The sequence below is a fragment of the Alternaria atra genome (assembly GCF_907166805.1).
Source record: "Alternaria atra isolate CS162 genome assembly, contig: 25, whole genome shotgun sequence".
NCBI classification, from domain to species: Eukaryota; Fungi; Ascomycota; class Dothideomycetes; order Pleosporales; family Pleosporaceae; genus Alternaria; species Alternaria atra.
The window spans coordinates 4,566,357-4,589,145 of record NW_025091323.1 but is presented as its reverse complement, the minus strand read 5'-3'; the positions used below and the strand labels follow the sequence as shown (position 1 = coordinate 4,589,145).

The 22,789-nt window shown below is 51.7% G+C and overlaps 9 protein-coding genes across 9 annotated transcripts; 4 read left to right on the top strand and 5 right to left on the bottom strand.

Annotated features, from left to right (window-relative positions):
- Positions 1-438: 438 nt before the first annotated feature.
- On the bottom strand, positions 439-2,912 carry ALTATR162_LOCUS6598 (uncharacterized protein; the record flags this gene model as incomplete). Its single annotated transcript, XM_043314220.1, has 3 exons — positions 439-1,232; positions 1,283-1,936; positions 1,985-2,912. 3 exons carry the CDS (start codon positions 2,910-2,912, stop codon positions 439-441), a joined length of 2,376 nt encoding a protein of 791 aa, XP_043170155.1.
- A 1,073-nt stretch (positions 2,913-3,985) lies between these two features.
- On the top strand, positions 3,986-4,489 carry ALTATR162_LOCUS6597 (uncharacterized protein; the record flags this gene model as incomplete). Its single annotated transcript, XM_043314219.1, has 1 exon — positions 3,986-4,489. One exon carries the CDS (start codon positions 3,986-3,988, stop codon positions 4,487-4,489), a length of 504 nt encoding a protein of 167 aa, XP_043170154.1.
- A 638-nt stretch (positions 4,490-5,127) lies between these two features.
- On the bottom strand, positions 5,128-6,218 carry ALTATR162_LOCUS6596 (uncharacterized protein; the record flags this gene model as incomplete). Its single annotated transcript, XM_043314218.1, has 2 exons — positions 5,128-5,567; positions 5,624-6,218. The coding sequence occupies 2 exons, from the start codon at positions 6,216-6,218 to the stop codon at positions 5,128-5,130; spliced, it is 1,035 nt and encodes a 344-aa protein (XP_043170153.1).
- Positions 6,219-8,085: 1,867 nt separating this feature from the next.
- On the bottom strand, positions 8,086-8,485 carry ALTATR162_LOCUS6595 (uncharacterized protein; the record flags this gene model as incomplete). Its single annotated transcript, XM_043314217.1, has 2 exons — positions 8,086-8,425; positions 8,481-8,485. 2 exons carry the CDS (start codon positions 8,483-8,485, stop codon positions 8,086-8,088), a joined length of 345 nt encoding a protein of 114 aa, XP_043170152.1.
- A 434-nt stretch (positions 8,486-8,919) lies between these two features.
- ALTATR162_LOCUS6594 (uncharacterized protein) lies at positions 8,920-11,886 on the bottom strand (the record flags this gene model as incomplete). Its single annotated transcript, XM_043314216.1, has 3 exons — positions 8,920-9,885; positions 9,935-11,776; positions 11,884-11,886. The coding sequence occupies 3 exons, from the start codon at positions 11,884-11,886 to the stop codon at positions 8,920-8,922; spliced, it is 2,811 nt and encodes a 936-aa protein (XP_043170151.1).
- A 1,140-nt stretch (positions 11,887-13,026) lies between these two features.
- On the top strand, positions 13,027-14,184 carry ALTATR162_LOCUS6593 (uncharacterized protein; the record flags this gene model as incomplete). Its single annotated transcript, XM_043314215.1, has 1 exon — positions 13,027-14,184. The coding sequence occupies one exon, from the start codon at positions 13,027-13,029 to the stop codon at positions 14,182-14,184; it is 1,158 nt and encodes a 385-aa protein (XP_043170150.1).
- A 785-nt stretch (positions 14,185-14,969) lies between these two features.
- Positions 14,970-15,665, top strand: ALTATR162_LOCUS6592 (uncharacterized protein; the record flags this gene model as incomplete). Its single annotated transcript, XM_043314214.1, has 6 exons — positions 14,970-14,998; positions 15,039-15,058; positions 15,108-15,131; positions 15,197-15,223; positions 15,280-15,356; positions 15,414-15,665. 6 exons carry the CDS (start codon positions 14,970-14,972, stop codon positions 15,663-15,665), a joined length of 429 nt encoding a protein of 142 aa, XP_043170149.1.
- A 399-nt stretch (positions 15,666-16,064) lies between these two features.
- Positions 16,065-18,183, bottom strand: ALTATR162_LOCUS6591 (uncharacterized protein; the record flags this gene model as incomplete). Its single annotated transcript, XM_043314213.1, has 6 exons — positions 16,065-17,137; positions 17,199-17,570; positions 17,621-17,728; positions 17,807-17,814; positions 17,863-17,960; positions 18,025-18,183. The coding sequence occupies 6 exons, from the start codon at positions 18,181-18,183 to the stop codon at positions 16,065-16,067; spliced, it is 1,818 nt and encodes a 605-aa protein (XP_043170148.1).
- Positions 18,184-19,705: 1,522 nt separating this feature from the next.
- Positions 19,706-22,013, top strand: ALTATR162_LOCUS6590 (uncharacterized protein; the record flags this gene model as incomplete). Its single annotated transcript, XM_043314212.1, has 2 exons — positions 19,706-20,033; positions 20,131-22,013. 2 exons carry the CDS (start codon positions 19,706-19,708, stop codon positions 22,011-22,013), a joined length of 2,211 nt encoding a protein of 736 aa, XP_043170147.1.
- Between the last annotated feature and the right edge of the window lie 776 nt (positions 22,014-22,789).

The following is a 22,789-nucleotide window of genomic DNA, read 5'->3' as shown; positions in this document are numbered from 1 at the left end:
TTTACTATACCCTATCAAACCAAAACTAACAATTGAACAGACTGATCAGCTCACCGTGGTCCACGCCAGCACCTGCGCCTGTACCCGCCGCAAAGGAGATGAGGAGAGGGAGGACGAATGGCCTTCGAGCATGACAAAAGTGTTTTTTTTTTGTGTATATCTGAATGGACTTCTGCTTCTCTCCATTCCTTGATACTGAAATCTCGTCTGTGTCAGTGCATCGTATACCTCCTGGATAAACTACATGTCTTGGCCCTAGCAGCCAATGATGGCCTAAGGGCATACTGGCATGCCTGTCAGCTTCTGACTCTCAATTCACTGGTATGCTTCAGAGAACGTTAAGATCTTCAGATCACAGCTGAAAGAGAGACACACCGGCTCCAGGACTATACATTACCTCACCTACGGGTGAGTATAAACGATTGTATACCTCCCCGCCTACTCTTCCAACCAGTCTGCAGCACTACTAATTGCTTTGCTAATAATGTCAACCCATCTCCGAACACCATCTTCACTCTTCTCTTCTATGGATTCGACGATACCAGGAAACGTTGCACCTGAATAGCCTGTCCACTTCCCAGGAGCAAAGACGACATGCTTGAACCAGCTTCGTCCATCAAGACCATCGGGAAACAGAAACTTCCTTTCCAGGTATTTGTACTTGGTATTAATTGCGCGAATGGCGAGGTACAGCTGCACCTTCTTCCAAGGCTGCCACCAGGGTATTTCGCCTATGTTGGAGTATTGGATTGTGAGGTCAGAGGCCGTGGCATCGTGGAGGGTAGATGCGAACAGGAAATGGGACACGGCTTCATCGAGAGTTTGCCAGAGTTCGCCCGGGTCTCTACTGGGTGCGGCGTCGTGTGCCTTTTGTTTGACGGCGTCGACGTACTTCTGAAGACCGATCGCGTAGTCTGTGGCGTTGAGTTGGAGGATAGGTGTCTCGATAAGTTTCGCTGCTACAAGTGCCCAGACCTTTGCTATTGTGGCGTGGTACTCGAAGCTCGGATCTCCATACTTCTTCATCCAGTCGAACGAGTCATAGTTGCTGTGGTAGTGGTAGACAGCAGATTTGGAATCACCGCCAAAGCCCATGTCGATACTTGGAATGCCAGCAAAGTCTTGGAAAGCTGTAAAGTCGCTCCCGGAGCCCATAGTCTCAATGCGCTTGTCCCATACATCGTATACAGTTTGACCGGCGATTGTCTGGTTTGGAGATTTGACCATATGAGCTGGCACATGTTAGCTGAGTCAGGTGTACAGATTAAGAAAGCAAACTTACCAACTTCCTCGACCACCCTACTCAGCAAGGGCGCCGCTGATAGCTTGAAGTCCGGACCTACTGAGCCAACATCGACATTCAGATATGCGACTGTCGAACCAGAGAGCCACGGCAGGTACTCCTCAACCCACTCAGTGCTCCCAACGAGGCCGTACTCCTCCCCATCCCAGCTGGCAAAGACGATTGTCCTCATGGGCTTCCAGCCAGCCTGCATAGCAGCGCCGAAGCTTCGAATGACCTCGTTGAGCGCTGCACTGCCACTGTTGGGATCCCCAGCACCGCCAGCAATCCAAGCGTCACGGTGGTTGCCGAGAACGATGACTTCGTCAGGAATGGTGCCATTGATGATTCCGATGACGTTCCACAATGGTGTCGTAACGTACTCCTGCTCGTTAACCAAGTTCAGCACAAGGTCATCGGGCGAAGGTCCAATATTATATTCTACGCCCTGGTAGTCCAGCCCACCACCGTGCCAGTACTCGTTGAAGGATGAGGCTTTCGGGCCGTGGCCGTTAAGCGCTTTGAGAAGGGGGAACGCATCGAGGTAGGAGATGGGTAGAGAGGGGATATGCGGCATCGCGTGGTCGGCAGGCTGGCGAGGGCAGCCAGGTTTCGAGGGATAGCCTGGAGTGGTAGGATCACCTGGTGCGAAGCCTGCATATTGTCAGCATAGCATAGAGAGAAGGGCAGGTAACAACTTACTCAGAAACTGGACGCTCCCTCGCTGAACACTGCTGGGTTCTCTGGCCGGCCCGTCGGGGTAGGTCGCATAACCGTTCTTTTTGGTCACCTCTCCATCGTCACCAGGGTCCGTGTACATGGCGACGCCGACCATGCCCAGCTCTTGCGCGCGCTTGACCTTCAGACCGCGGAAGACGCCACCGTACTTGGCCAGGGCGATCTTGCCTTCCAAACTGACGTTTGCCGCCTGCAATTCCTCGAAGTCTCTGTATGTGCCGTAGTTGACGAAGACATATGGCGCCGTCACATTACCGGAAGCGCTGTATCCGTGGAAGGTAGGCACGCGATCTGCGAGTTGGCTTGACTTGTCCGCATCCAGGACGTCTTCCTCCAGTCGTGCTTCATATCTGACCTTCCATTCTTGACTTGTAGCTGTAGTGCTGTCTGCCATCTCATCTTTGTGCCCAACCTTCTCCATCAGGGCTAATCGGTGGCCTTTTGGATAGTTGATGTAGACATCGTAGTCTACTATTGTGCTTTGGACTCCCCATTCCTGCCATCTTTCTCTGGTCCACAGCGCCTGGCTGAGGTTCTTACCTGCAAGGTGCGGCCCGCTCGTGTAGTATCGGCTCCACTCTTCTGCCTTTTTGGCATTGGGTGTTTCTAGCAGGGTCACCTGCAGGTCTTCGAAGTCCAGGGCCGTCTTTCGCGCCCATCCTTTGGGTATCTGTGAGATTGATAACGAAGACGCGGAAAGTCGTGATGTAGGAGCTAATTCGTCTTGACTGGGTGGCGCAAAGCTGAAAATCAAGACTGCGACAAGTCCTCCTACGAATATCGTTGCGCTTAGCAAAGTAGTGCATATGAACCGTAGGTGATGATGTGGGTATCGGTCGCGATGGGGTCGAACGTCGACGCGTTGAATCAGCGGCGTGCTCTCGTCGGCCATGGTGGATAGCTTTTCATTGCTCGCCGGGCGCTGCATATACAAACAAGATGGCTCTTCTACACCCAACCGGAGGCATTCAAGATGGTAGCAGAGATGAGAGATAGCTGCGCTGAGCTATGCCGTGGCACCAGTGACACCTCGGGTCGATGGCGTCACACACTTATCTGATCCTATCTTAGCGCGCCTGTTATGTCAGGGGTCCAAGGAACCGCGAAATTTGTCACGAACCTCAACCACATCTCGCGTCTCGTGCAGAGGGCTACACATCATGCCAAACATCTTCATCAGAGCAGCTCATGACAGAACTAATGACTCTCAACACTACCGACATTTCTTAGCAACCTTACTAAACCTACCACTGTGCTTTTTATACACTCTCGGAGATGACCGCGAATACAGAAACTTCATAGCGAGCGATCGCGCTACATGACACAGTGATGCCCTGCTCTGATCTTCATCTGGTGGTAGGCCAACGTATATCATGACTTACTCCACAGTGCTCTTTAGCTAGTCTGGCGTAAAGTCCTTTTTTGTTCGCATGCCAGCTCTTCTGTCAGCCAACAAGGACATCGTAAAGCCGACATAATAGGCATGCGTAACAAAGTGACAATGGCGAGTTCCCATTGGGGCGATAGCATGTAAGTAGATCTTTATACCCATATAGGTTTTTTGTGATTCTTCCAAAAGCTGCAAATATACATTCGGGTTTGAATATAAGGGGCATTGTAACACAAATCAGAAAAATAACACGTTGGTTTCACAGTATAATGACTACCTCTCCGCTCGAAGCCCCGCAACTGATGGGAGTTACAGGCGGCTGCTGCGCGTCTTGCAAGTCGACTACTATTTCCTTGTACGCCCTCTCTTGTCACGAAAGCCATGACTTTCATTGCCGCGACTGCCTTACCAAAACCTTCCACGCTTTTGACGATCAGGTTGTACGATGCCCTCATCCGTCCTGTCGTCGCTCGGTTGGCTTTAAGCCGCTTACTCCTCTCGCACAAGACCTTCACTTGAATAATGAATTCTATGACCAGAAACGCATCGACAATATCCGCCACCAGTCGGAGGTCATGAACAACTTGATCGCATTCACAGGTGAGGAGGCTGAGGTCATCTTACATCATGTCTATAGCATGTTCGAGGACCAGATTATGGATCCCGTCGCGCTCGGTGGCGTCCCTGGCTACATCACTGCAAGCTCTGTGCAATCTCTACAAGCTAGCTTTGACTATAATCCTTTCATTTGCGGCTTTCTTGCCGAAATGAAGACTGATTCCAAGTTGATGACTACACCTTACGAGCTTGACGAAGACCTTAGCGCACTCCTCTCCAAGTTGCTCTTCCGATACGCGCAGTGGAACTACGGCGACGAACTTTCTCGTTACGGCGTCGACCTTGACAATGAAGAGGCTGTGTTAGGTGTAGCTTTAGAGAACTACAAGCCCATTAATGAAATCAAGGAAAACTGGGAACTGATCCTCAAGAAGTGGGTTGAGTTGCTGGCATGGAGGCATTTGGAGCGTCTGGCGTCACCTGAGGATGGTGCTGCAGAACGTCAGAATATGCATTCTTAAGGCATTAAGGATAGGCTTGGACCACTCTGCGGTTTTTAACACGATGTAATATGCTGCCTTTCCAGGTAATGTCATCAACAGGCTGGCCTATGGCCTGCTATATCTTTGAGTGAGTATCCTACCTGGATGCTACGGCACTGATAGGTCTACATATTGGTTTTTGCACATTAAAATTGTCTTCTTAGCAGCATAGTCTACTGGTTACAGGAATGTCTTGATTGGCCTTGCATGACCTCGCTATGCATTCGTACGTCTACAATATACACTTGCCCACGGCCACCTCTCTTCAACCAAACGTGATGCGTCCGACCTCCCCTTCACTAATCCTCATTCTCGTTATTTTCTGCTAGCCAGGAAATTGCAAGGCTCCAGACCATGTTGGGATCGTTTACGAAGCGACAAAGAAAGCACCAGGAATATTTCACATCACTAATATCTTAACGCGAGTTCGTATGGTAGTTTGGAGAAAAGGGTTTGATAACCAAAGCGCTATGCTACAAAGAAGGTGTACTATACACAAAGAAGTGAAACAGTCGTCGTATCCAACGAACGAACCAAAATGTCTCAGAAGAATGTCCATCCATCATATCATCCCCTAAATCTGTTCATATGCCAGAGACGTTGCCGATACGAGAAGCCTAGAAGAAAGAGCGGGCGTGGCGGCGAGCCTTGGAGGCAGAGCCGCTAGCCTTACCCTCGAGCCACGTGATGAAGGTGTCAATGGTGAAACTCTCGGGCAGCTCGTCACCGCCAGTGGAAGGAGCAGCAGAGGAAGCAGCAGGCTCCTCCTCGGCAACGGGGGTGGCAACGGGAGTAGCAACAGGGCTGGCGCTGGAGGCGGGGCTGGAGATAGGGGTGGTGGAGTTACCGCTGGGGCTGGGAGCAGCAGAAGGGGTGCTGGGAGTGGTGGGAGTGGAAGAACCGCCGGAGCCGAACAGAGCAGGGCCGGGGATAGTGTAGTCGATGGTGGCGGCGTAGGGGCTGAAGAGAATGCCAGGGTCGGTAGGGGTGTAGAGCTCAGTGCCGACGACACCCTCTGGGGTCTCGGTTCCGGAACCTGTAACCTCGATGTTAAGGCCTAAAAATTTAGATTAGTGATCGGTTTTGGATATAGGATTTAGAGGTCGGACATACATTGAGGGTAGTTCTGGGCACCGTTCGCCTCACCAGCGCCGTGGAGGGCAATGATCTCGTGGCGGAAGACGTACTTGCCAGCGGCAAGGCTCTCAGGGACGGTGACGGGCCAAGTGTTGTTCTGGCCGATCATCTTGACGGCAGCCCACTCGCCGTTCTCGTAACCAGCAGCGTCGATCTTGGTCCACTTGAGCTCTTCCTTCTTGACTGCGGCGATGTCGCCGGTGTAAGGAGCGACATAGGTGATGACGGGACCCATGTGACTGTCGGGCCAGACAGACCAGTGGAACTCTACAACGCCACCGGCGGTGACCTTGGCCATGCTGTCGGAGCTGCCCTCGGGGCTAGCAGCCTTGTGGCAGATGATGTCGGGGTCGGAGAAGGAGTTGGGCTCCACGAAGCCGTTGTCGAGGTTCTCGGCATACCAGCCCACGTGCTCGGGGGTCTCACCGCCGTTCTGCTTGGCGTAGTAGTAGTCGAGCTTGAAGCCCTGGGAGAAGACACCGTCGATGGTGATACCGGTGACGGTACCGTGGGCGGTGGCGGTGGCAGCGAGAGCCGCGATGGCGCTGAGGGAGGTGATGGTCTTGTACATGTTGGCTGATTTGGATGGAAAGGTTCTTCGAAAGAATGAAGTTGTTCGATGGAAGCGAAAGTTCAGTTGGTAGTTTTTGAAAGAGTGTCTGCCGGCCTCACACAGTGAAGGGACTTGAAGAACGAATGTGGATTGAAAAGAAGGGACTGGTGTAGAACCGAAGATTGAAGCTGTAGCGATGATACTTCTGGAGAGGTACCGACGTGCTTTATTTATTCACTTCAGTCTCTGCTCAAATGCTCCGCCTACATTGGCCCACATCCTGGGTGACTCGCAAAATGAGAGCCCAGCATGGCGGATTCATGCCGCGCGCAAAACTATGCACGTCTTCTGGTTTGTTTGAATCGCCATGTTTCCTCTTGAGGAGACACTAGCGATATTGTCAGGATTCGCAGGACGTCCCGTGCCTGCAGCCCAGCGTCAAAATGCGGCTCTGGGGCAGTGGAAGGAGCACTACACCCTGCCATGATCCAGTCTTCGGTCCCCGGTATGCATCGTACGCCTGGTTATCGTCTGAATGAATCGTTTCTGTCGGTGATGTAGTGGTTTCGGGTTCTAGCGACAGCGTAGAGCGGGGCGGCATGAAACGTGCATTCCGCCTGTTCCTGGTTTTCGCCCTTGCATACTCGCGCTGCCAAGATCTTAGCTGTTTCTATCAGACGAGGTGCCGAGAACGCCGCATTTGTGTGGCGCCTGTCAAACGTCTAGATTCGATTGTAACGGGGTTGAAGGATGTGGTGTTGATGAACTGGAGGGTCGGAGTTCATGCACGCGATTGCGAGCTTGCAACAAACGTCAGCAAGATCGGTACGGGCGAACCACGGCTTCTGGATCCCAGCTCACCATATGTCCCCATCCTCCCTTTGTCAGAACTGACCCTAGCCATTTCGTCGCACTGCATACCAAGCCATCAACCGATTCATCTCATGATTCACAGCTGTTGTCGGCTCGTCTACTTCGCGCGCGCAACTGTCATGCACCCCTGACAGCGTACCCGGACCCACTCCACCGACCTTCGCGTGTGCAGCCTCGTTTCACACGTGAAACGGCCAATATTCCCCCAATAGTAGGGTGCGGCGTTGCGTCTAGATCGGGGCAGGCGTGTTTGACGATAACGTCGTTGAGATTAAACAAGTCGGGTGTTCGGAGGGGGCGTTCTTGGATGGCGGGCGCGGGGGAACCAACATCGCAGGTGCGGCGCCGTTGACTTTAACGTCTTTTGCTTTTCCTCTTTATCCGTCTTCTTCCTTTTAGGCTGCAGTTGTGTGATGCCTGTGGGCCTAATGATAGATTCTCACCATGTCTCGAACGTAGCTCGTTAGAAAGTTTCTGCTATCGATCAGCATAGCAGAAAAGCCTTGATTCCTTGCCAACCATCGCGTGTATCTCCTGGCGCTGGCATCTCATTGGTATTTCGCAGCTCAGAGTCGCCGGTAGACTTCCAGGCTCTTTTACCATACTTCCTTCTCCTAGGCCAAGACATTGCGCACATCTTCTGGCATTTCGTGCCTATTGCTAATATTGGTCCTCAAATCCGCATGGATACTGTCAGGCTGTGTTATTTCCTATTCTCTGTTAAGTTGTGGTCGTTCAAGTACTTATAAACTCTGCCATCATCTTTCTGCTTCCTGGGTGATGATGCCTTGTGTACCTTCTGGCAACCCTCCAAAACCTACACTGACCGCAAGAGAATCCGCTCCGCGTACACCTCGAGGCTCCCATATCACTTTGCTCTATCACTGCAGAATCGGCCGAATGCCTCCTGGCTCTCACATCGTACTGTTTTTCCCCAAGCCAAATAACTGAGCCTGCCTCCACGCCACACTCTTGGTTTCCTACTTGTACCACGAAACCAGCCTCTCGTCCATCAAAACATTCCTAGATAGGTCTCTTGGTCCAGTGGTTGAAGACACTGACTTGACGTTACTGTGTAGCCAGGGTGCTCGTGGAAACGAGCATGTATCTGGGGCCTAGCAAGCTCATCCTGGTTCTGTAGAGTCTGTGAGAAAGGCTCGTTCGACTCTAGCAGAGGCCGATAAAGTTCTCTCTTTTTGCTGATTTTTAACGTGTACGGAACTGGTGGAGTGAAGGACGAATGCGTTTGCGTAGCCGTGCGGCTTCGATTTTGGCTTTTGCAGGATTGGATGCTAGTGGTGAAGGGCAGTGCGTTTTGCTTTCGAGTTGCTCCTCCTAGCTGCGCACTGTATCTTGCACATGTGTTTCAGAATTTCTTACCCCTTTAGCCCGGCAGTCAAAACGTACAGCATTGTTCACTACCTTAGATGTTCATACAAGTGTTTGTTGTAGGAGGGTATGCCGCAATGGTCGTCTTCCTTCCTTGCGCCGATATGTGAGAAATTGAGGCTCGGCTCCTCGTGAGGTCATCCTTATTGCTGGTGCGGCGGGTGCGAAAGGGGGAACAGACAGCGCGGGGTTATCTACTTGCAGTGATGTTTTGATTGCAGTCCCTCAAACAGAATTCCAGAACCAGTAAAGAGCATTCTACTTCTTGTTGCAAGAACACACGCTCTCGGGTTGCCTATAAATACAAAGCTTCAAATCCATTGTTTCGTAGTCGGGTATAGACGCTTTGGCTTAGAAACATGCGCAAACAGCCGCACACAATATGCTCACCTCCCCCACAGATTACATGTCTCAATGTCATCAACACGAACCCACTCACGCGCTTCTACGTATTCAGTTATTCCAGCCACGCTTGCATGCCACCAACCAACAATACGGCTAAACCCAACACCCACTGCGCGACTCCGAAGGCGCCCTGCACGTCGTCCTTCTGGATAGTCCATAAAATCGCAAACGCCGCGCTACCTAAGCCACAGATACCCATCGTTACTGCCCATACCCGCTGCGCGAGAAAGCCTTCCACAAGATGAACACCCCAGCCCATACCAAACTCCAGACGCTGGCGCCGCTTTGGACTACGAAGATACGTAATCAACTCGCCCTCATAGTCCTGAGGGTGCTTGAACAAATGAAGAAGATAGGTGCTTCCAACAGGAGGCAGCAGATCATTGGGCTCGAAGGTATACGGATGTTGAGACGGCGCTTGTGACTTCTCTGGCTCGCTAGTCGACCCTGAAGAGGCAGCGGACTTGGGTGGCATGGAAGGTGCAGCACGGATATCAGCGAAACGATTACGATGGACTTCGAATTGAACGAACTCGATGGTCGTCAGTCCACGAAGGCGAGCCCAGTTGAACCACCGTCGATTAAGCTGGTCATAGTGCTCTCGTAGCGCGAGCGCAAGGTCTTTGTCGCTTCTTATGCGTCCTTCGTTGACATCGAGATGAACAATCTTAGGCGTAAGACGCCCCTCATTTGCACAGGTCAAGAGCCAGGACTCCTCGGCGAATGATGGCATACGGACACTGAAGGGGTTGGTAATACGGGTGCGAGACGGACTGTACTTGGAAGCATCACTGCCTCTTGTCCAGGAACTAGGTCCTCCGTAAGTCGAGGATGGTGTGGTTAGTGTGGATGCTCTACTGGACGAGTCAAAGATGGAAGCCATCGATGATGCCGTACTGCCTTGGCTGGTAGGACTCCTTGGTGTGTGAGCCCTCGGGCGGTTGAGAAAAGCTTCGAGAAGACGAGCAGCATTTGGTCGCTGTTCGATGAAATCGTCATATAGTGGCTCACCACATGACTGTACTTTATCAGTATGGTCTAGCTGGATGGCATATCATGATGCTTACACAAGTCCATCGAACACGAACATGTCCCTGTGGCACAGCAGGCTCCGTCCCGAATGTGTCACGAAGCAATCGGAAACCTTCATAAGCTTTATCCGACAAGGCACTCAGTGCAAGACCCCAGTATATCGCGGTTAGGCTGCGACCTCCAAGTGGCGCCGATCGAATCTCTACTTCCGAAGGTAATGTTATCTCACCAATGTGGTCGCTATCTAGTGGCTCAATGATCTTGGGTACCGAGAACTCTCTGGTGTCATTCTCGTCATCTTCGTTCCTGGGAATGAATTTACCCAGCGCTCTTCCTAGAGCTTCATGAAGCTCATTTGAGCGATCGATTTCCGCCCACTCAGGAGAACATGGCACATCAGCATCGTCTGCCTCCATTGGTGACGATGAGGATGATGCGGGCTTGCGGAGCCTAGGTGACTTCTTCCGCCGCGTCGCTGGTGACACATGTGCTGACCTTGTTTGAGGCACATCAGTCACAAGGCGCAATCCAAGCTTGGGTCTGGAGGGAGCATGTAATTCGTCCGCAGATAAGTGACGCAGATGTCGCGGCTTCACTATACTGGTTTGTCGTATTGGGTGTGACCAAGTACCATACTCATCATTCGCTGGACCAGATTCATTAGATTTGCGAGACGTCGGACGTATGCGTTGGCGCAAAGTCGTCGACTCTGCTGCAGTCTCCATAAACACACTATCTGATGCATTGACTGTTGATACTACGCGATGCTTGACGGATTTATGAGCATCAGATCGTTTAAGTTCTAAGTTCACCGCACGGCTCTTCACACGAGGGCGGGTCTTCTTCTCTACTACCCGCTTTCGTACAGGTCCAACAAGTGATAGACCACGAGTCGGTGTCTTTACAATGCTGGAGACTGAAGCCGACCGGGTGGGGGTTGTTGTGGTCTGGGAGAATGGCTCGGCGTCGGTCTGGTCTTCATCCATACGGCCGTATATCGAACGAATATCGGGTATCAGAGTCTCGGCATCACTCAGGCCATCTTCAGCAATCGAGCTCCTAGCTAGGCTATGGCGCGGCAGATGTCTCATTGATGGTACGGCAGGCTCAATAGGTCCAGCCATGGCGGATGGCAGTAGTCGTTGAATGCCAGGTGTATTCGAAGTACCGATTTCAAAAATATCATTGCGTCCAAGAAGCGTATCGGCGGTCGATGTAACAGTAGAAGGAGGGCAATACAATTCGGCTGGCAAGGTCGCGGAATCAAGCTCTTGAGTTTCAGATGTTTGTTCTGCGTTGAATTGTTGACCCAAATCTACTTCTGCAATCTCGTTTGAATCCACGGAACCTTTCAACAAGCGCACCACGTAGCCCTTTCCTTTCTTCTTGATCCTGGCCTTGATGTCGGTAAGTCGTCTGGATTGCGTAGAAGCTGTTGAGTCGCTCCGAGAAAACGATACATCCCAATCTGGCACGACCTTTTTGAGAAAGTCTGGAGGTACATTGTCTAGATCGGCCCAGCCTTGCGTATCATGCAGAGGAGTAGTTGGTGGGCTTCTGCTCTGAGGTGCGAATGATACTGGATGTTCTGCATCCGACTTCAAGCTGTCTCGTGGAGTTGTACGAGAAGCAACATGAGATGTGCAGTTCAGAGGTATTGCATTCTGCAGCTGTTGTTTTGAGCCAAGGTTGAAGACAAGCTGAAACTGGCCGGGATTTCTTGCATCTTCTTGGAGATTCAGGGTGAAGGGCACCGATTGCGTCTGCTCGTATTGTGGAAGAGGTGTCTCGCGACCTGCATCAAAGGCCTTTGGATCATTGCTCGTCGGTTGAGGTTGGTTGAAACGCAACGGAACTGGAGAAGCTATTGAGGAAGCCTATCGCAAGGTGCAAATCAGCCACTGAAACTAGTACACATCCTTTCCAGCCTTGCGATAGCAACAAGTTGCCCCGCTTCACGCCTGAGAGCCGCATAGAGACTTACCATGTTCGCGTAGTGCTCGCCGCGCGATGCAGGAACAGTCGCCCGAGGGACGCAAAGAAGGGCGGCATGATGATAGTTTTGACCGGTCAAGGCTGCAGTCAGCTGTGTCCAGGACAAACCAGAGATGGTTACTGCGGTCGTTCCTGCACTGCCACCACTCCTGCAAGGTGATCAACGAGGCTGCTGTGCCGCCCCGCTGATTGGCGAACCTCATCAGCCGAACACATTCATCACCACAAGCGTGGGTTGCCTCATCTCTGTCTACTCCCATAGCTCTGGAAGTGCAAGTCGACGATTGCGCAGCCTTGATGCATAAAATACCTGCTTTTCGCCACCGAAGGCCAGCTGTTCTCTTTTCGTGCAGACTTCTCGCGCGTCGATTCGACACGCCACCTCCATACATCTTACCTTGTATAGGACGAAAAGTGCATCGTATGATGCAGAGATCTATGCGTAACGACACAATTGTCTGAAGACGATGTTGGGATAGGCTTCGTGGCTTTCGAAGTAGCGAGCTGTCACGTTCCATGGCACGCTCCTTCCCGCTCGCCAAGGCCGTGCGTCATGTCCGTACGCCGTCTTTCATTTCCAGTCCCTAACTCCGACACCTACCATCACAACAATACAACTTCGGCATCTTCCCGATACCTAGGACTTGGCTTTTGGAGTCCCGGACAGACTCTCGTCACATGCTCCCAATATTCTTCCGGACCAATCTGTTCAGAGCTCTTCCTCCGCGCCTCGGCACGCTTGATCACTAGCTATTAGCTAAGCTAGCCAGGTTGCTGGTAGAAACACCGATGCCTCGGTGTATAAACTACCGCCTTCCCCGCAAGACACGGAGATCCCTGTTCTCCACAGTTTCTCCGGACAGCGGCCTCGAAATTCCCCGCCATTAGAAGACTTAGGTTCCATGGAGAGCAAGGATGCTCACCAGATGTGGCAGGGCAACATGACGTTAACGGGCAGACTCCGAGAACTACCTCGCACCAAATGCCGGGAGCAAACTATAGATCGCATGGTACGATGGTAGGGATCCTGGTAGAATGAGCGGAGGACATGTATTGGCGTTTGTTCATATACCACGTCAATACCGTCCGCATTTCTTGCTTCATCATCTTGCACACCCCTCAAGCCTTCAAGATGCGTCTCTCCACCCTCTTCCTCTCGCTCGTTAGCGTTGCTTCTACGGTTGTCTCTGCGGCCCCCAAGAAGGCAGAACAACCTACCTTCTCTCGCAACGTGATCTTTTCACCGCCCAGAAACGCAAACTGGACTGACCCTGGTGTGCTTTACGCCCGCAGTGCGCAGCTTCCTGACGGTTCGCTCCTTGCAACATGGGAGAACTACTCGCCTGAGCCACCGAAGGTCTACTTTCCCATCTTCAAGTCAACCGATGGCGGAAAGTCCTGGAAGGAGTTCTCACGCGTCCAAGATACGCAAAATGGCTTCGGTCTGCGATACCAGCCATTTATCTACGTGCTGCCTGAGAAGATTGGTGGCTACAAGGCCGGTACCGTTCTAGTCTCTGGATCATCCATTCCCACCGACCTCTCTACAACTGAGATCGTTCTCTACGCGTCCAAGGATAGCGGCAAGACTTGGGAGTTTGTCTCCTCGATCGCAGCTGGTGGTGAAGCTCGCCCCAACAATGGCCTGACTCCTGTCTGGGAGCCTTTCCTGATGATGAACAAGAAGACTCTTATCTGCTACTACTCCGACCAGCGCGACAACGCCACCTACGGTCAGAAGATGGTTCACCAGACCACTACCGACCTCAAGAAGTGGGGCCCAGTCATCGACGACGTTGCTTACCCTACTTACGCTGACCGCCCGGGAATGCCTACTATCGCCAAGCTGCCTAACGGAAAGTACATCATGACATACGAATACGGTGGCGGACCCGCTATCACAACCTCGTACCAGTTCCCTGTCTATTACAAGATCGTCTCCGACCCCGAGAAGTTCGGCGAGGCTACCGGTATCAGCCTGAAGTCTACCGATGGCACCATCCCCACTGGTTCACCATACGTCGTCTGGAGCCCTGTTGGTGGCAAGAACGGAACCATCATTGCCAGCGCGCACAGCGGGACCAACGCTTCTGGCTCAGAGGTTTACATCAACAAGGGTCTTGGTCAGGGTCCTTGGATCAAGGTCAACACCCCTGAGGGAAGTTCATACACCAGGCATCTTCGCGTTCTCAAGGATCAGTCGAAGTTGTTGATCATGGGTGGTGGACAGCTGCCACCAAGCAACACTAACTCCATCACCGTCACTGTTGTTGACATCAGCAAGTGGTAGCCGAAATACTTGTCATGATCTCAATGCACAAACGAATTAATATCGATAACATAAATATTATAATGTTATTCTGCCAGTGATTTTACAACATGTTTTATCATGCAGTGACTCGTGCAATGACGCCCCTGATCCGATGCATCAGGGATATGCGCAGCGAAAGCAATTGAGCAGTAGCGCAAATATACAATTATGTTCCCTTATTTGTCTCTACGCATTATCCTGAACATCTCAGACGTCTCTGTGAATACCACAACACCAGGCAGAAAGGTTCACGCAGAAAGTCGAGCGGCACAAAACGGCGTACGTAAACCATTTTCTGTTTTGTAAAAGCAGACTTTGGTAGTCGTAAATGTCCTCGTATTGAAATGTTGTTATGTCAATAGTGCAGAGATCTGGGCGATCGGTAAAGAATACCAAAGACACGTTTAAATATCGGCCGAGAGAAGCAATGTCTGTAGGTTGGTATGGTGTGCAGTGGAAGTAACTGCAGAACCATGCTTCATTGCGCATTGAACCCACGATGGTGTTCTCATGGTGTTCTCATGTTGTTCTCATGTTGTTCTCATGTTGATGTTGCACGGTGCTGAGAAGGATGACAGTTCGCGCCTCACTCTAGCGCCCCTACTAGCGCCGGCCCGACCATTCTTCCTAAGCGAGCCACCGTGGGTCGCCGAAATTGGGTGCTGCGACTTGCGACTTTCGAAGATATCGCAGCAATCCAACGACAAGCCCTCCGACCGCCTCTCCCTACCCTAACCCGACAACCTCGATTAGATACCGACAAAATGCCTGGTGTAGGAGTCAAGGACATTGAGTCCCACAAGTTCATCAACGCCTATGCTGCGTTCTTGAAGCGTCAGGGAAAACTCCCCATGTAAGTAAATCGGTTGCGCAAAACGAATGCAAAAGCTAATAATACATAGTCCAGGTTCGTCTCTATCCAGCGGGTGAAGGATGAAGCCTGAATCCCGTAAATGGGGGATAACCTCAGCTTGCTGACCCTTATCTACAGGCTGGGTTGACACTGTCAAGACGAGCCGTAAGTTGATATATCAGTCCTCATGATGCGCATATTAGAATGCTAACAAACCGCAGACTCCAATGAGCTCCCTCCCCAGGACATCGACTGGTTCTACGTCCGTGCCGCTGCCGTCGCCCGTCACGTCTACATGGTACGCGAAGATTTCGAGACAACGGATGCAGAAGCAGGATACTGATGAATGGAACAGCGCAAGACTGTCGGTGTAGGCCGCCTCCGCAAGGTCCACGGATCCACCAAGAACCGCGGCTCGCGCCCTTCCCACCACGTTGACGCCTCCGGCTCCGTCGACCGCAAGGTCATGCAGGCTCTCGAGAAGATTGGTGTCCTTGAGCAGGACGAGGACAAGGGTGGCCGCCGCATCACACAATCCGGCCAGCGTGACTTGGACCGTATTGCCCAGACCACCCTCGAGGCTGAAGAGGAGGAGGATGACGAGTAAATGTTTCCATAAAGCATGTGGCAGGGATGCGACAAAAGCGCTGTCTAGCATTTGATTGCGGGACGGTACGGATCTACACGGTTTACGGCTTATGGCGTTGAAGATATGACATCGCTGGGCCTGCATTTAGCCTAGGATAACCAATGATACTGGGCTTGGGCCTCAAAAGCAACATGATACCCCTCTACATCGACAGCTGTGTGCAATCTTTGTTTGACCATCGTGACTTTGCCACCGACATGATCTTGATCGAAAACGGTAAACTGCAAACAAGTCTGTTCGATCAGGCTCGCTATCATCAAAAGCGTCGCCTGTGGTCTCCTAATATGCACTGTTCTTGCTTGATAGCGAGAGTTTGTACTATGTCTCCTGCACATTCAAACTCTACATGGTCTGTTCTCAAAACAAATCCGTCATAGCGCCATGGCTTGCATCACCTACCAGTCTGGCGTACTTGGCCAGCACACCCCTAGTAACTGGCATGCTGGGCGCTACCCACTCCTCCAACCTCTCGTCAATCTCCTCCTGCGATACATCCATATCAATCCGGTTCTTCTCCGCATCGATAGTAATCATGTCACCGTTCTTCACAACAGCGATAGGTCCACCGACCGCAGCCTCAGGACATATGTGTCCTACGATGAAACCATGGGAAGCTCCAGAGTATCGCCCGTCCGTGATGAGAGCAACGTTTGTCAACTTGGCGCCCATAATGGCCGCTGAGGCTTTGAGTTGTTCTGGCATTCCTGGACCTCCCTTGGGGCCCTCGTAGCGCACTACCACGACGACGTTTTCACCATGCGGAATCTGTCCGAGGTTCAAAGCACGGTCGAGTTCGTGTTCCTTGTTGAAGACGATAGCTTTGCCTGTGAACTTTAGGCCTTCTTTACCTGTGATCTTTGCCACGGCACCAGAGGGAGCGAGGTTACCACGCAAGATCTCGATATGACCGGTAGGCTTGATCGGGTTATTTAACGGCCGGATGAGTACCTGATCTTGTGGTAGTGATGGATACGATTCGATGTTTTCCGCTAAAGTCTTGCCCGTGACGGTAAGGATGCTGCCATCAAGCAAATTGGCGGCAACAAGGAGTTTCATGACAGATGGCATACCACCGATATCGAAGAGATCGGCTGCCATGTATCTTCCTGACGGTGCGAGATCGGCGAGGAAAGGTATCTTGTTGGACACACGCTGGAAGTCGTCAAGTGTCAAGGGGACGCCTGCTGTACCCGCCATAGCGAGGAGGTGCAAGACGGCGTTTGTAGATCCACCTAGTACCATCATCATGACAAGAGCATTCTCGAAAGAAGCCTTTGTAAGAAGTTTCCGGGGCGTAATGTTCTTCTCCATGCAGACTCTTATCGCGGCGGCAGCTTTGGCACATTCGCGCATCTTCGCGGGTGAGGTTGCGGGGGTTGTAGAGGAGTTGGGAAGGGTCAGACCCATTGCTTCAATCGACGTTGACATGGCTAAACGTGGGTGTACGAAGTCAGTATATGTCTCACATGCAGTTCATACAGGGGCACTTACTATTTGCCGTGTACATTCCTCCACAAGCGCCAGCTCCTGGGCAAGCATTCCTCTCGATATCCTCCATTATCTCGTCCGGCGAGAACTTGCCCTCTGTTGCACTCTTCAAGTTCTTGTATATATATGCGCCGTGGCTTTCGTAACACGTCGATATATTGATGGGCTTCTTCAGCGTCTCAGAGTAACCTGGCATTATCGAACCGCCGTAGACCATGAGCGAGGGACGGTTGTGTCGCGCGAAAGCCATAATGACTCCGGGCATGTTCTTGTCGCATCCGGGAATAGCTATGCAGGCGTCGTGGTGCTGGGCGCATGTTACGGTCTCGATACTGTCGGCGATGACTTCGCGAGTCTGGAGGGAGAAGCGCATTCCTAGAGGGTTGTCAGATCATGCGAAAGTTTGCCAATACCGACTAGCATACCTTCTCCACCCATGGTAATCCCATCAGATACGCCAATCGTGTTGTACTGCCATGCCAGCATGTTGTCATTCTGAACATGCTTCTTTATTTCCTTCCCGAGATCCAATACTATGGCGTCGTCAGTATACAAAATTGAGGTGCTGCAGCCATTGGTCTATTTCGCGCCGAAGGCATGCGTCTACTCACAGTGCATGCTGCAACATCATCAGTACTATGACCACGAGTCCATGGGGTAAACTGACTTGCATGGGTTACCCTCCCACCAAACGCTTGCAATCCCCACGTGGGGCTGCGTCTTCATGGCTTCTCGTGATGGCACACCAGCTGCGTACAGCATTGCCTAAGCGATGAGAGCCATTAGTGACTGAAGTACTTGAATCATCGTGACACCGGGAATAGCGAACCTGGGCTCCCGGGAAGTTGTGACCAGTAGTGAGTGTGGATGAGTACTTGTTCAACGCAGGCATTCCATTTTCAAGTTTGGCATCATCAGGAAGGTGTGGAAAGCTGAGAAAGCGTGGCTCTTCCGGTTCACGCTGCTTCTGAAGGTTGCGCGGATCCATGACGGGCGAGCTGGTATTTTGCAGTAAAATAGATGAGCGCGATCAATGGTGTAGAGGTAATTGTGTAGAAGTAAGGGTGCACAGATAGCCAGGAAGAGAATTCGAAGACTGAGCAATGATAAAGTTGACTCAAAGGCCGAAGTAGTCACCCGGGAGTGAGATACGGATGATAGCTAGCAGTTACCGCGTGTACCCAGGTACTCCCGCAGCAGGGATATGAGCAATTGGCGACTGCCCTAGTGATGATGGAGCAATCCGAATGCTCCAACAGATGCCTGTGTGGGGCATTGACAGGACTTTGTCACATCGTGCTGTAGCTAAAGTTCGGAAGGATGGAGGGGTTCCTCGGATGAGGGCACATTGGTACTGCACGCATTAGTTTTGACAGACGCTGAGGTTGACCAATACGACGAAGCTGATTGAAAGCCGGATTATGACGATTGGAGGCCATCTAGCGTGGTGTCGTTTGGCCTGGGGATTTGCTTTCGTTGCGGCCAAGTCCGGTGTGTGTCGGCGTAACTACCGGCGCGGCTTCGGCTTGACCAGATGCGGCGTCTGCAACGGCGAAGTTCGCTCGCGGGGTGTTCTGGAAAGACGCCAGTTCACGATGGGTATGGCAGGGAGTGACTCGCATGCATGCCTTGGATTCGGTATGCTTGTGAGGTCGTCGGAGTTCGTAAGGCTGCATGGCTCGGTTATTTACACACTTGCAACATGTCCATACTGACAACTTCTAGACTAGTCGGTCTAAGCCCGAGTACCCGGTCGATGGAAGTATATTTCACCTTTAAAAGGTTGGAGGAATCAACGATCAAGCATCAAGAAAGCATGTGTTGTTGATATGTCGGGCTTATAGTGTCGCACCGAAAGGTGCGGGGATAACCTACACAGCCATGCGGGTGACTGGAGGCAAGTTTCAATAAAATGGGGAAATGCGGAGACCAAAGTCAGTCTCTCATAAAGTTTCGCGATGGATGGGAGACGTTCAGGGGAAGACTGTTGGAAACGAAGGCTCCAGCACTCGAGCACATCCCTGCCAAGTTTCCCACGATGGATGGAAGAAAACGCCGCTTCCGAAGCCTGGCAGCAGCCCAACCCAACGTCATCCCGCCCATGCACCCATAACAAACCTCTTTAGCTAGGCAATTTTCACATCGCAAACACTCCCACGCGATTCCTTGTCCAGCTAGGTTTAGACGACACTATCGGACAAAGCAAACACCGCTCGCTGGCGCTATCTCTCCGTATCGCTGGTCAGGATGATATTCTCAGATATCGAACCAGTCTTCAGCTTCCAGATTAGAGACTATCCATCATAGCTGCGTAATCGTTGTTTCCCCAGCGTGCGCAAGGTTTCCAGTAGGAGACGCTCTCGCGCACCGGCTCTTACTCTCCAGCGATCCGGGCACGAGAGGCAACATCTCATTCCATTGGCTGCCGCACATCGCTCGTCACCGTCCCGCACGCCAGCACCTCGACGCCCCGTCGCATATACTTTCAGCATTTGAGCACGAAAAGGGCCATGGAGCCTCATTCGCGTCCTGACTTGTTCCGTAATAGCACGTTGCGCCTTCCACAGGCTCCCCTCGCTGCCTCACCTGGTAGCCCAGTGACACAGACCGCTTCAGACCTTAATCCCTGGTACGACCAGAGTATAAAGCAATCCGCTCATCGTCTGCTCCAGCTTCTCAATCCATTCGTAGTTAGTGGAGGGCGGTTGACTCTGACTTTTGTGGGCATGCTCCAACTGACAGCACTGTGTGGATTTGGATCCGTGCTTTGGTATCGGAGCAAAGGGAAGGGGAAAGGGAATGCCATCAACACGCAAGATGCATCTGATACCGCGGCTGGTGAGTTGTTTGAGGCCTTAGTGACACCCGTGGATACCCACGCAATCACGTGGTTCAGCTAGTAATCATCTAGCCTTGTCTTGCTAACCCTCCGCAGATGAGGCTGCTACGACTGATTCAGGCCTACTGAAGAAGTATTCCACTGTTCGCTCGTACACCGTCCCTTCCACTGGCTTCATCTATCCCAGGCTTCGGACCTTTTATCGCCCACATCATCAGGAGGACAAACTCCCCAAGGATCCGTACCCAGTTCCACTATTGGTGTTCATCCATGGTCTCGGAGGTTCTATCGCTCAATTTAGTCCTATCCTCACCAGCCTTTCCAACCTTGCTCCATGCTTGGCCGTAGATCTCCCTGGATGCGGCGTGTCGAGCTTCGAGCCAAAAGCATGGGACGCCTACACTACGGAAGCTCTTGTAAAGCTTCTTGCCGTCATTATCAATTCTTATCGTGCAGCGGATAGCAGACAGTCTGTCGTTCTCGTCGGCCACAGTATGGGGTGTTCACTGGCCGCACTCCTAGCTTCTCCGTCCTCGCCATATGCACATCTCTTATCGCAACATGTTAGCGGGTTGATTGCTATATGTCCTAAGGCAGAGCCTCCCACTGAGAAAGAAGTCAAAAAGCTGCGATCCGTCACATTTACACCCGTTGTTCTCTTCGATCTGATTAGACTTTGGGATAGGAGAGGCGGTGTCAACAGCAAGAGCGTTCTACGCATGGTAGGAGTGGACGCTGACGAAGAAACGAAGAAACTGCAGTTGCGCTTTAACAAGCAGAGTCGAAGTTCGGTGTGGTTGAGGATGGCACGCGGCATGTGCCCTGATTACTCAAGCGGCTCGCCGAAAGGGGGTCTTCCTGGTAAAGAGGTGTGGAAGGGACTGAACATTCCGGTATTCCTCGCCGCTGGTGAGACAGATATGGTCACTCCTGCGTCAAATGTCAAACAAATCGTCGGGTTTCTGGGAAGAGATGTCAGCGCAATCCTACCACCAAGCGAGAAGGCAAGCTTGCCCATTGCAGCAGCTCCGTTCGTGCCTTCAGCGATCCTTCCCGACGAGCCAAAGCGGACAGAGCACCAGGATTCTGGTATTGATGCAACAGATCTACCCAAACTCGAAGATGATACCAAGACCATCGAATCAACTTCAGTATTCACCACCAATGGGAGTCTTATATCTGCAGAGGAGAATACAACAGAAGGGAGCATGACTACAGCTGACGGACCAATGCTTTCCAATACTACAACTCCGTCTTCACACATTCCCTCGCCTCATCCGCGTCGACTGGTGGTCAAGACTGCAATAATGCCCAGACCTGCTGCGCATTCCCTGCTGTTTGCTCCGTCTACGTCCCGCATAATAGCCGGCCTGATAGGCACTTTCTTTGCCGACTACATCGATCCTCGTCTGTCGCTCGCTTGGCAACTCAACTATCTGTCGACTGAGGGGAAATGGGATGTCAAAAACTTGGAGAAGTGGAAAGCTGTCCGCCCCGTCTCCGAACCTATCGCCGGAGTCTTTCGCGCAATGAAGACGCTTCGGGAGGTCGACGAGGAGCACACACCAAAAGTACTTACCAGAACGTGGGCGGGCAAGCTTTGCGCAATTATCGACATCTCGCACGACAACCCTGTCTACGATCCAAAGGGACTAGAAGAAGGCGGCATCCCGTATCACAAGTTTCCTACAGTGTCAAAGCAACCCCCGCAGACTGCTGAGGTCAAGGAGTTCTTTGATCTCGTCGACAAAATCCGAGCCGAGGGTAGACCGGGTCTGATTGGAGTACATTGTCACTACGGCTTTAATCGTACCGGCTTCTTCCTCGTATCGTACATGATCGAGCGACTTGGCTATAGGGTTGAGGACGTGATCGACACCTTCCAGCAAGCTCGGCCACCAGGTATCCGACACTCGCACTTTATCGACGCACTGTACGTTCGGTATTGTCAGGGTCTTAAGCGCGCCCCGACACTATGACTGGCGTAATGGCAACATTCTTCTTGCTGATTCGTACTGTTTTGGGCAGTCTTCTTGTATAGTGTTTTTTTCTAATCGGTTCTTCATTCTCACTCGGTCTGGCAAGCGCACGCGTTCAGGCGTACAATCACTATCGGACATGGGCACGTTATGCAGCATACAGGAATATATGGTATAAGGATCGCATCCTAGGAATAGCACTGGTATATGGCTTGATCAACACAATGACGGCCGAACTCAAAACAATCACTGCAATGATAGAATCTCGTCGTTACTTACTCATTCACACGTTGAACAACCAAACAGCGTTAATCATACGCGCCATAGAAGAGCAGTGGGTGGTGCGCCCGATGTATGGTTGCAACACCAAGTCAACCCATCTTTGTGGGAGGTATCTATGTGTATGCGAGACATCAAAGAGTCAATTACACCCCATACATGACCCACTGAGACACAAGCCAAGTCTTGGAAAAAGTCATTTATTACAAAGGATGGCGGTTCATATACCGCATCATCCCTATCGCTAAGTTCAAGAGGTAATTGCCTCCCGATCTGTCATTACTTGGCTTGCTTTTTTTTTAATCCAAGCCAAGTGTCGTTCGTCAAGAGTATACAACTACAATGATGCCTGTTAAGCCGATATGAAATCCTTCCACATCGTCTTCGTCAGGTTGGTGTACCTGTCTGTCCCTACTGTAGCAATAACAGTATCATTTTTGGCGCTCTGCGTGAAGAGGACAAACACGCATAGAACCGCCACATGCTGAGGAATGCGT